The 12,712-nt window shown below is 40.4% G+C and overlaps 1 protein-coding gene across 1 annotated transcript in view; it reads right to left on the reverse strand.

Moving 5' to 3' along the window:
* Positions 1-5,496: 5,496 nt before the first annotated feature.
* ADAM19 (ADAM metallopeptidase domain 19) overlaps positions 5,497-12,712 on the reverse strand; it is a 39,501-nt gene continuing 32,285 nt past the window's right edge. Inside the window, exons 15-22 of the mRNA XM_075275891.1 lie at positions 11,073-11,181; positions 10,070-10,271; positions 8,081-8,158; positions 7,429-7,537; positions 7,190-7,340; positions 6,691-6,751; positions 6,102-6,293; positions 5,497-5,639 (exon numbers count right to left, since the gene is read on the reverse strand). Of these exons, the coding sequence (XP_075131992.1) occupies positions 5,547-5,639; positions 6,102-6,293; positions 6,691-6,751; positions 7,190-7,340; positions 7,429-7,537; positions 8,081-8,158; positions 10,070-10,271; positions 11,073-11,181 (995 nt within the window). The 3' untranslated portion in view covers positions 5,497-5,546. The remainder of the gene's footprint in view (positions 5,640-6,101; positions 6,294-6,690; positions 6,752-7,189; positions 7,341-7,428; positions 7,538-8,080; positions 8,159-10,069; positions 10,272-11,072; positions 11,182-12,712) is intronic.

Raw genomic sequence — 12,712 nt, forward strand, 5'->3', positions numbered from 1 at the left:
AGCCGCTGGCACTATTCTAGAATCTATTGACATTGTCCATTTTAGTTTGCCTGAGACGAATCCCAAACTGGTTTTGTCTAAAACCAAAAAATTTAGAATTTTCAGAGGGGGGAGGGATCTGGACAGTTATCAACAGATTTGCTCATCTCTAGTACTAAGGTCTGATGCACTCGACCGGTTGTGCCAACTGATGCTTTTCTAAAGGGACTATTCCGTTCCAGATCACCCCCTTGATCTGACATCACCAAAAGAGGCTGATTTTTGTATTCGGGTTTAAGTTTCACAATGGTTTTTTTTTATTGTCCACAATAGGTGTAAAGCTACCATATAAAATACCTAATTTAAAGGGGTTGCCCTAGCTCAACCGCCTCACTGTCCAGGTGCCCTGTTAGGCCATATAGACATCTTCCCATTAAAGAATTGTCCTGACATTCACAGTAGGATACATTCCAACAGGGATTGTTACTGAAAATTTTGGGGGGGGTTAATGGTGCAGTTCTGAACATCACCCCACCCCTCTAGCTACACCATGTGTGAACAAGACCTCTGTACTGAGTGGAGAGCTACCTACTTGAACTTGCCTTCCTTTTCCAGCTCAGGTGACACAAAATGGCTGAAGTTCACAACTTTACAGTTTCTAAACCATTTGTGATGTCATGTGGAGCCAAAATGTAAGGCTATCAATTGTATTTCATGTGTGTCCTTTCTTTGGTGGTGTAACTCTAAATTACCTGTAGGGGGCGGTGTCTGGTCGGCAGCTTCGCGAGGGCCAGACAGAGAGGAGCATGTGGCCCATGCTAGAACCATATTGGCCACTAATCCCCCACTCTGGCTTTCTTTGTTATTTATACTTCAATCCGTTTCTATCTATCCATGGCTCTGTATATAGAGAGGGGCAACAGACTCCTAAAGGAGCAAACAGTTGTAAATTCTTTAAATATCTTTATTAAATTTCCAACAAAATTTGCTACAATAGTGCTGTTTTCTCACATATTACACGCGTGAGGAAAGTGTCCTGTAACTGACAGAGAATATGTGCAAAATAAACAGAGGGAGATACATGAAACACATGAGGAAAAAATACAATTGTGCAATTTACAGGTAAAAATTCAGTTAAGACTGCAATAAAAAGGGTTGTCCAGGCTTTACTTATTGTTGCCCTATTCTTAGGATCAGTATCAGATTGATGGAGGTTCCCGGGTGTTGGACCCCACCAATCAGCTGTTATTTGATTCTACTGCCTTGGGGCAACACACTGTACAGAACAGACCGCTGAAGTCAGCAGTCGGCTGCAGTGGCTCTATGGGCAGCCAATGACATCACTACTAGAGCGCCGCAACTGGAGACTAACACAGTACATGCTGCTAAGACAGCAGTGTGAAGAAGAGGCAAGTAAGACTCTTTCCATGAAAACCTTTTCTTTTTTTATTTAACGATCCACTTATATCTATTTCTAAGAAAGCTTGGTAAAAACCAATATGGATAGGAGTGTGATTCTGGCCATAGAATACAATATTGACTTCTATAGAAGACTATTGTTGTGGGAATGCTCTGTGGCCTCTGTAGAGGTCACTGTACGAGGAGGATTGTCCCCATCACTTACTATCAATGGTTGATCCTGTTATTTATATCTAGGTGTTGCCTTGTCATCCTGTCAGTGCTGATCATGAGAAGTGATCTCTACAGAACAGGGGGTGTCAATATATTATGAGTGGCTAGAGTGTTGTGAGCAAGCTCTGTGACCTCTGTAGTGCAGGGATGAAGGGAAGAACTGTCCCCATCACCTCCTGTCAGTGGTTGATCATGTGTCATCTATAGCTAGTTACCAATCACTTTAATACTGTCTGTGCTGATAATGAGATGAAAAATGATCTCTACAAAACAGGGGGTATCAACCTATTATAAGGCTCAATGACCAGAGTAAAAACTGTAGGATTTCAGGGTTTTTTGTATAGATTTTTAATATAGCAACGCAAAATAAAAAAAATTCTTAAATTTTTACTCTTAAAACATCACAATATGTAATTTCTCTTTGCACCTATTCCATCTATCTACAATATCTTTGGCTACCATGTTTGTACGGCTCAGAAGCACATATGAGAGAAGGGGGTTATTAGGGAACACCCCAGACAATTTTCCTAGTGCATGACAGATTTATAGATGTCAGTCAGAGAATCCCTCAGGCCTGCACTAGATCTACCACAGTGCATAAGTTTTGTCTGGAGTGTTTCTATAGGGTTGCTCAGCAGTCAGATGGCTTGTGAGAGAAAAAGTTGTGTGACAACACAAGGCTTCCGACATGGAGGTAGCACCATGGTCACTGCGGAACCAAATCCTTTCATTGGATTTTCCAGCTTTGACGTGCTGCACCTATGACGTCACATTATACAGTCACATGACCCTCAGTAATTTCTGTGAGCAAGGGGAGATCAGTTGCACTTCCAGGCAAAGCAGAATCAGGATGGCAGATGTATGGGCATTTAAAAAATTTTTGACATACAATAAAAAATTTTAAGTGTTTAAATGTAACTATTTTATTTTCAGAAATCCATAGTGCAGGTAAAGGGAACACATTTTCTTCACTTATTTGCCTCTTTCTGCCACTGATCAAGTCTGTACAACAGAAGTCTATGGGGGGGGGCGGGAGACATCTGCATGGTAGAGAGACAGCTCTTTCACAACACATCTGGGTTATCAGGAATTACTATGCAGCCTTCTTCAGATAGAAATGACTCATTTAATGCTGTAGACGGCCTCATATCTGTCTTTACCTCCCCCCTTTTCTTTCCATAGACTACACTGTATACTACTCTGTACAGACTGAAATCCCTCCTGAAAGACAGGAGTAATACATGAAGAAAAGGGTCTGCATCTTTAATGTAGTATATTACAAAGTTTGTTCCCTTCACCTGCACTATGGAATTATGAAAATATTAATTAATGTATACTTGTACATAAGGGTGACCTACAGTAACTACCCATTAAAAAGTTTCCCCATTGGCCCTCATCGAGCTCATCTTTTTTCCAAGCAGCCTCACAGTTTGCACCTCATTGGTTGCTGTGGACATTTGCCCTAATTTTTTCATCTACATCCATTTTAATACTCGAGGCCCATAGTACAACAATAGTGCAAATTGCAGGTGTGAACAGAATAAAAATGTAGGCTACACTAATAGCACCGTCTCCGGTCGTCTTCTGGCTGCTGAGAGACCCAGCTCTGTCACATTTTTATTACATAATCAAATAAACATTACATGACTAAAAAGTAACCCAAACAATAAAACCAGACCTCCAGGGTCTAAACCTTGTGCAAAAAAAATCTGCAAAAAAACAGTTTGTTCATCCGAAACTACACAAAATATACTGCATGTAGGGGCTATAGAAATCCCAGGATGCCCCAGTGCTGTGTATTAGGAGTGTGTCACTATGAATACACAATAAAGACCCATCTACGCAGAGTGATAGTCTATGAGCAATTGTCCACTGGGTACAACTGGTAAATGCATGGCGAATCTGCTTATACATAGCAAGTATTGTGATATTTCTAACATTTAAAAAAGGCAGATAAGCAGAGTAAACCACTGAGGACCAGACGTTTCCAGCTGTAAAGGGACTACAACTCCCAAGATGCCCTGCTGGGATTTGTAGATTCTCAAAAGCATGGAGACCATCTCAGATAGAAGTCCCTCAAAGAAAGGACAAAAGCAGCCAGGCAGGCAATCATGGCGTCTCTTCCAGAAACAGCGCCACTTTTGCCTATGGGCTGTGCCTGGTATTACAGCTCAGGGTCAGTTATTTAAAGGGGTTGTCTTGGGAGTTGAAAATTACTTACCTGGTCTGGGCAGATGATGATGGACCCGGGGCTTCCAGTCTCTTTACCACCCCTGGGTCATATGATTGGAAGCAACATCCAATCACGTGACCAGGCGGTTGTGATGTGGCCGGAACTCTCTGGTCCATTATCAGCATCCACTCATAATAGTTAAGTAAATTTCAACTCTCCGTACAATCCCTTTAAATAGAACTGTTTCTCCTCCAATAACAGGCTGTGGAGTCAGGACCAGTTTCTGATGACGTCTGTCAAAAATTTGATCCTGCCTCTGAATCCGGCTTTAAAATAAAATTCTAAATGATTTTTAATGATCTTCTACAATTATTAGTATTCTAGAATGAATTAGATGTGTAGTTTGTTACACAATTATTTCAGCCTACTGACTCCACAGCCCTGGTGAGAAGGTGGACAACCAGTAACCCAACAATCACTAGCGCCTCTGTGTAAATGGGTCTTTATCTGCTGTAGATCAGTGGTCGGCCTGTGGCTCCTCAGCTGTCATGATCACACAGCTTGGAAGATATGTTGGAAGTTGTAGTCCTTTAGCTGAGGGGCCCCCAATTTGCAGACCACTGTTTTACAAGAACACAAATAAGCAGAGACCCTTCATGGACATCGCCTGTCTACTTCTGGATTTCTACCATTGTATGGTTTGACCACAGGCTTTTAGCACTGCTACATCTGTAGTTTAACAAAGATCACAGTATTAGAAATGATGACATGTACAAACCCATATAATGACTAGAATTCCTATGTGTGTATATACATATCTTCTATATCTGTAATGCCTTTGGTTTCAGACCACACCTTCCATATAGTGTATGGAGACGCCATATGAAAATCCTCTGCTTTACTCTCCTGATCCGCTGTCGTAACTTTCTCAATACATTACTTATCCTGTACTGATCCTTAGTTGCATCCTGTATTATACTCCAGAGCTGCATTCACAATTCAGCAGGTTTCAGAGTGGAAATCGCTCTTGCTAGCACAGGTTGTGGTCATTTGCATGAATTCTCCCTGAATGCATTATCCCATTAAAGGGGTGGTCCAGGCTTAAACCATTTATGGCTTATCTTGAGAATAGGTAATATCTAATCCATGGTGGGCCAGTAACCTATAACCTGGCTCTCGGCACCCCTAAAAGACAACTTTTTGGAAGATTTCATTGACAAGTAGCAGAATTGTGAATATAGCTCTGGACCATAACACAAGATACCAGAAACAATGTTACACAGCTTCTTATCTATATTATATCTAATATAAACTTTCAAATGGTAATCAAAATTGAACACTTCCTTTAAGTCACAAATCTGTTTCTTAACATTGTCACCCAGGGTGCAAAATATGGATGTCCTTTAAATGGTTAACACAGAAATCCGCAGATTCCATTGCCTGAGATATTATTCTACTATTTACATTTTACTGGGGACTTTAGAATCGCTTTAGTGAACAAGATATTTAACCTTCTACAATCTATTGTTCCCTGTTATCATCCAGTTCAGGCCGAGGAGGGGGTGACGGGAGATTACTGACAGGAAGCCATGCCTCCATGATCACTATATTCTCATATATTTCCAGTTCTGAGAACTTCTAGATTCATTCAGCTGCCAGTATCTATGTAACACTGCACTTCTACAATCCGCCATCTTGAATTCTAGCGGTCCTTTTAAGCTCTAGGCTGAAATTCAAGCTATGCTTTCCTTTTAACTTGACATCATAGATCAGATGTTCCTCTCCGTTCCTTGGCAGTCGACCTTGTCCTTGTCGGGGGTATAGGAGGTGGGGTTTTCCTAGGGGGCGGTAATGTCTAGAAGAAAAGAACAACATTCAGATCAGTCATAGAAAATAATACTTTGTCCCTATATACAATTTATTCTATAAACTTACCATTCTGCTACATATGGATATGGCCCTATGGATAAAGCGGCCCTGGTACCAGGTACAACTTGACCAGGGGAGCAGATAAAGTTGTATGGGAGTAGCCCAATTTCTGCTCAACCCTATACATTCTATCTTTTTGTCTTTGCTTGCTCCCCTTCTTTTTATTACCTTCTGTGGTTTGGGAAATCAGCGCAATGCTATTTTACACCACTAGATAACACCTTTATAACCTCATGCTCCATGAAGTGATTAATGGTTTGGATGCAATACCAGACACAACCTGTGATCAGGTGTGGCGCAGTTTTTGCAAATAAAGTAGACATGTTTTTTCAATCCTGTGTAAAATCTTAGAGTAGTAAATAATATATTTGTAGTGTATCATCTTTACCTTAGCAGGTGGGTGAGTTGGGGGTGGTGGCGGTGGTCTGCTCGGTGGGGGGATTCTCGGTTGATGAGTACTTTTTATACTTCCACTCTCCAGTTGCTTCCTGACCATATGGCGACTAGGTTGATGCCTGGATGAAGATTTTTGTTCTTCTATCCTGTTACAGGACTGCAAATTGTTCGGGCTCTTTGGACACTGCAGAAAAAAATATTTTTAATCATTAGAAACTGAGGGAACTTGCTTAGAGACTATTCACACCTGGCTATAATAATGTGGCATTAGATTACTTCCAAATATCCATAAAAGGAGGAGTGTGAACGCGACCTAAGGGTATATAGCAGATGTTGCAGGACATCCGCAGAGTATACAGTAAATCATGTCATGCCCTAAAATCCATGCACAATTTTCAGCAGAAAATGAATGGGATTTAATAAAATCTGCTATAGATGCATGTGTGCAATGGACTGTGTAAATTTGTTGTGGTTGTTAGGTGTAGAATTTGCACTGAAAATCTGCACCAAATCCACCACGTGAACACATCCTTGCTTGACATATTAAGATGACGTTTTTCTCAACAATAATATGAACTTACCATCTGAATCTGAGGTTTGGATATTGAGGTAGAATCAAGTCTTTCTTTCTCCCCGCTGTCACTTTAAGTAAAAAGAAGAAACATGTAAATAAGAGAATAATACAGACTAGATGCTAGTTCATTTTATGTCTCTGTATTAATAAATATTGTATATTAAAGGAGATGCCAGACCTGCTGTCCTGCCTGATCTGATCAAGCTTTGAGAGGTGCAACTATAAGGCAATAGGGTATCATCACCCAGTATATACAGTATAGTCCATAAGCCTTGGAAACTGACCACTTAGCATGTATATGACATCAGATTGGCTGGGAGAGGGTGTCTGAGCAACTCCTTTAACATATAGAAAATAGTAACTTTATAGAGATTCCAAAGGAAACATGACTGACATATCTGGCCATTCAGTAGCTCCTATATCTCTGTGCCCCAGATCTGCCACGCAGCATGCAGGAGGAATGGCCAGTCAGACTGGTAAGGATTGTTCAGTAATGCCATGCCTACCTCTTGTGCACAGTCACTGCTGCAGGCACACTGTCTGACTGAAGAAGTTTCCTTAGGCACCCATGTTTGTGGATGTATATGGACAACACAACTATAACACCAGCCAGTAATGACAGAGGAATGAAGATCCAGAAGACCACAGACCGTGAATCTGGCAAAAACAGAGTTAAATCAGATGCAATTGTCTGGATTCCAGTAAATTCCCATCAAATCTCAAAGAAAACGTTTGTAGGACTTACCTGCAGCAGGCACTGGTCCGCTGTCTATGCTGCCGCCATTACCTGTCTGGTTACAATACGGAGGTTTCCATCCGGCAAGACAATGGCAGTTCTGGTTGTTATTGCAAATCTGTAGATTATATAGTAAGTAGAGCTCAGGAGGTTTGTTGTTTTGTTTTTTCCCCCATTGTCAGATATGAAGCACAGCGCAATGCTCCATTTCTCCTGTGGTGGCACTGCAGGAAACGTTTTGCCTTTTTAACCACTTAGATGCCATGATCACTACTCATCACATTAAATGGGTTAAGCCACCAAGTCATTTCCAACTCCATTAGCGAGAGCTGGGTACCAGCTATACAATACAGCCAAAACCCCAGAGATATAGCAGGTGTATCTTCTGTGCCTGCTACATCGCAGTGCCATACTATTAAGGCGCAGAGTGGGAAGGGACTGTGTTTATCCAGAATTAGAATAAGATAAGATAATCCTTATCTTATCTTAGCTGCCTTGTTTCTAAACAGTGCCACACCTGTCCACAGATTGTTTGCGGTACTGCAGCTTAATAGAGCCTGCCTGTAATACCAGACAAACCCAATGGATGCGTGTGGCTCTGTTTAATCCTGGATAACACTGACAGACATTTTAGTACGTAAATGCGACCAGAGAGACTCACCCCATTGCCATTGCACTTCTTAGCACACACATCCACTTGTAAGAAGGAAATGTTTTTGCACTGTCCTTCAAAGCAAATCTGCAAAAAAAAACCAAAAAAGATAAATAATAAAATCTGGATTTATTCATGTATATAGCTCAGGATTAACAAAACCCAGTGTCACTAAAATATACTCAAATGGACTGCCCCAAACCAACCACCCCTTTCCAAGCACCCTATTAATGGGGGTTTAAAGAAACTTAACCTCTTTTCACCTCAGCTAGCTTTGACCTTTAGGACATGCCAATTATTTTTTTTTTATCCATGTCTTCCAAAGGTGTAAGGTTTAGTTTTTTCCATCATCTTAGCCATATGAGGGTTTGTTTTTCAGGACTAGCTGTATTTTTCAATGGCATCATTTTGGTGTACATATAATGTATTAGTTCATTTGTCTCTTTTGTCGTAGGATCGTGAGAATACACTAAACAGTAAATATACAAATCATGATACCTTGTTGACTATAATGGGGTCTGTCAGGTAGCTGTTATTTATAAATCTACACCCAGTGATCATTCCAAAATAAATAAAGTGAATAAAGTGACTAAAAACAAATGACTGATACTATTTTATGGTTGGTACAATCACCATGTATTGCTAGGTGGTATCGTCCGTATCTTTCTGTGTCACTCCCTTCCAATATATTGTTTGTTAGGGGAGTTTTAATGAACGGCATAACAACAGATGGTTTCCCAGCAAAACTGTTATCTAGCAACTAAATAATGATTCTTATTGTAAATAGGCAAGTATATATGTATATACAATTGTGTATAGTGAGTAGTGGAGACTAGGGTTAGATAATAAGTCAGGTCAACCTATAGCTAATCTTATGACTCCCCCAAGTAACCACACTATATACTCAGCTGTATAGTAATTTCTATACTCTGGTGCCCTGCCTATTACTGCAGCGATAACTTAACATAATAGTTGACTTTCTCTAGCAATAATCATCCTCCTGATGAGCCATAGCGGCGAAACGCGTAGAGGAAGTCAACTATTATGTTAAGTTATCGCTGCAGTAATAGGCAGGGCACCAGAGTATAGAAATTACTATACAGCTGAGTATATAGTGTGGTTACTTGGGGGAGTCATAAGATTAGCTATAGGTTGACCTGACTTATTATCTAACCCTAGTCTCCACTACTCACTATACACAATTGTATATACATATATACCTGCCTATTTACAATAAGAATCATTATTTAGTTGCTAGATAAGAGTTTTGCTGGGAAACCATCTGTTGTTATGCCGTTCATTAAAACTCCCCTAACAAACAATATATTGGAAGGGAGTGACACAGAAAGATACGGACGGTACCACCTAGCAATACATGGTGATTGTACCAACCATAAAATAGTATCAGTCATTTGTTTTTAGTCACTTTATTCACTTTATTTATTTTGGAATGATCACTGGGTGTAGATTTTTAACTATAGCCAATAAAGGTTAGGTTTTATTATTTTTGTGTCTAAAATGGAGTACCCTTGTGTGATTAGATGTTGAAATAAGACTCTAAACCCTGTGTATATACATAGCTGTTATTTATAACCATAAATTCGTTGAACCACAATTTTAGACTGACTGCAATGGAGGCTCCACACAGATGTGAATGAAGCCCTACAGTATATTTTCATTACACAAGCATGTATGAGCAAGCCAGGCTTAAAAGCCTAGACTCCAACCTGATCTAGTTTACCTGCAGTGATACATTGGAGCAATTTATCAGGCTACAGAGATTTTCATGTATTTAGCCTGTCAATGGGTTACTGAAATGTACAACTGTAGCAAACCATGAGCTGTAAGAAGTGAGGTCTACAGAGGTTTCAACCAAAAAATTTTGTAGAAAAAAAAAGTTGTAGCACATTCATTATCTGATGATGTAGCATTATTTCTATAAAACCAGGAATTTTATAAGAAATTTAGTAGCCAATTGTAGAATATAGTATATCTGACCTGATCCAGTCCACATTTAGTGCCGGAAAGGACAAGGCCTGGATCCATCATATCCTCCTCATCAGTCATCCTGTAAACATGAGTCCCCCTGCAGAGTATGCGTCTCCCCTGCACGGTAATAGTGGTGTCTATTGCTACAGCGCTATGTTCTATGGGCTTATAGGCAGGGCTTAGGCACTGGATCTTCCCACATTTGGCATGTCTGGAATAAAATTAAAAAAAAAAAAACACATAAAGCGCGTTCTATAGGGTTTACATAATTATACAAGCTTATCACTGCCATACATAGACCAGACCTGAGACAGGTTACCCCATCTGTGAGTGCCTGCACTGAAGAAAAAAAACAAAAAACTTTATGACTTGCCTAGCTTCTGCACTGTTGTTCAATGAAGATGGGAAAGTACACCTTGGCTCTTGAGATTTGGTGCATGAGCGGTGAAGCCAAGCTGACATGTACTACATGGGCTTCAATGAACAACTGGATGTAAGGACCTGTGAGTGATTGTGTCCCAAATTGCCTTAACAGTTTCCCTTTAACATGGGCCTACCATTATAGCTCAGCCCTTTGAGTCACATTTTTTGACCCCTTATTGCCATCAATGTAATCTCTGTGGTATCAGCAGATCCAAAGGTTCTCAATATCAGCGGGAATTGGACTAACCTAATCTTGGCCACCTATCTCCAAGTGACCCATGGCCACCACATGGTCTGCAGCTATGGTATGGATGTCCTTGGTAAAGTCATAGATTGGACAGAATTAGTAAATGCAAGAAAACCTCTCCCAAACTAAATGTACTGTATGGTTTCCGCACAAAGCCCTAACTCTTGGCCCATAACCAAAGCACTGGATAGCCCATACATAATGGTCATATACATATGTTCATATGTCCCAGGCAACCTCAGGTGTGGCATAGTTGGCACTTTGCTAAGCTAGTAGTTCATTATGTTGTTTTCTATACTAATCCAACTGGATCTACAGTCCATTGCTACACTGTCCACTCACCTGGTTTCACATTTCCTATATTCACCATCCATGTCTCGCCCACAGTTGCCATACTGATCACCCGCTGAATTGATTCTTTCAAAACATATATCTGGTGCAATTGTCGCTCCTGTAATACAATCACAATGTACACATCAGGTATTGGAATATGTCTAATGTTCCATACAATGACTTATAGTATATGTCAGGATAATTCCCCCGGTTTTAGGCTGCCGGATGCCCCTATTTGTGATGGTAACCCAGCTTTGTAAGTGAATGTCTCCCATGGACTGCAAAATGTTTCTTGTTTCACTACTTTTGCTGGATAAAAACATGTTTTATGGAAAAAATTTATATTTTTCGTAGACACACATTTTTCCATTACCATCGCCATTTGGAGACTTGTTTATTTCCAGGGTGGATTGTACTTTTTTGGGGGGTAAAGTATTGTCTGGCTTTTATTAATGTTTTAGGATTTGAATTCTGTTATTTTATTAAATATGGTTTAATTTATTTTTTGGTACTTTAGGGATCTAGAAGTAAGAATCCTCTGATGGCTTCTGGCTTTGCTAAAAAGAACCCCGCTGTGATATTGATGTCTCTCACTCTACATCTATTCCTCAACGCGTTTCCCTTCATTCAGTTCATCAGGAGGAAATAAAGATAAGCAGCATTTAAACGATGTGCGGTATAAACCGCAGCTCGCGGGTCCACGGTGGTTGGGCCCGCTACTTAAGGATTGAGTTCATATGTCACCAATCTTTTGGCAGTTCGTATCTCCGATGTTTGAGTCTTCTGATGGACCCAAACAACGGAAATGCAACGATAGCGTGAACCTAGCGACACTCTGTCATATTAATTGAATGCTGCACCCACTATTGCTATGGCATCTAAAGGATTCTCCCGGTTCTATTTCGGCAAAAACCTTGGGTTTCCAGCTCTGATCTGGGTTTCCCGGGTACATGATCGGAACCATCAACTAGCTGACACACAGACTGGCTGCTGGTTCTGTTCATGTGATTTAGAATCTGAACCAACCCAGAAATCTGAAATTCAGCCAAAACAGATCCTACTGAAAGTGAGCCCTTAAAAGGCCCTTTATAACCCCTTTAAACAGTCATATTGAAGGTAATACTGTCTATAAACTGTATTTTACAGGTGGCAGCCTCAGCTGATGGCACATCTCTAATAGATGTACTATAGAAATCTATGACAGCTAGAACACCACAGTTAGGATGTAATGGTATGCTAATTTGTGTGTGTTGTGTGGTCACTCTGTTATTCCTCCTGGAAATGTATTAAGAAATTGACAACTGTTACTAAATAGGGGGGGTTGACTTTTCACAGTATGACAGTCCAACCAATACTGAGTGTTCAGACTGTTCGACAAGGGGAATGATACCTCCCTACACAATCTGAACACTCAGCACTGATTGTCCAATGTCAGACTGAAAAGTCAAACCCCCAAGTGGTAACACTAGGTAGAATAACAGAAAAATAGCACAACACAGAGTTATGAGAAAAGTTGTTCCAGAATTCTTATATTATGGGAATACAAGAATCTACTGGAACAGAAAAGTTCGGAGAGGTGACAGGTCTGCTATAATAAGACCGGCTATCCTGGATGTTAATCTGTGGTGCTTTCCTTTAGATATACAATA

This window comes from Leptodactylus fuscus, chromosome 5 (genome assembly GCF_031893055.1).
Source record: "Leptodactylus fuscus isolate aLepFus1 chromosome 5, aLepFus1.hap2, whole genome shotgun sequence".
NCBI classification, from domain to species: Eukaryota; Metazoa; Chordata; class Amphibia; order Anura; family Leptodactylidae; genus Leptodactylus; species Leptodactylus fuscus.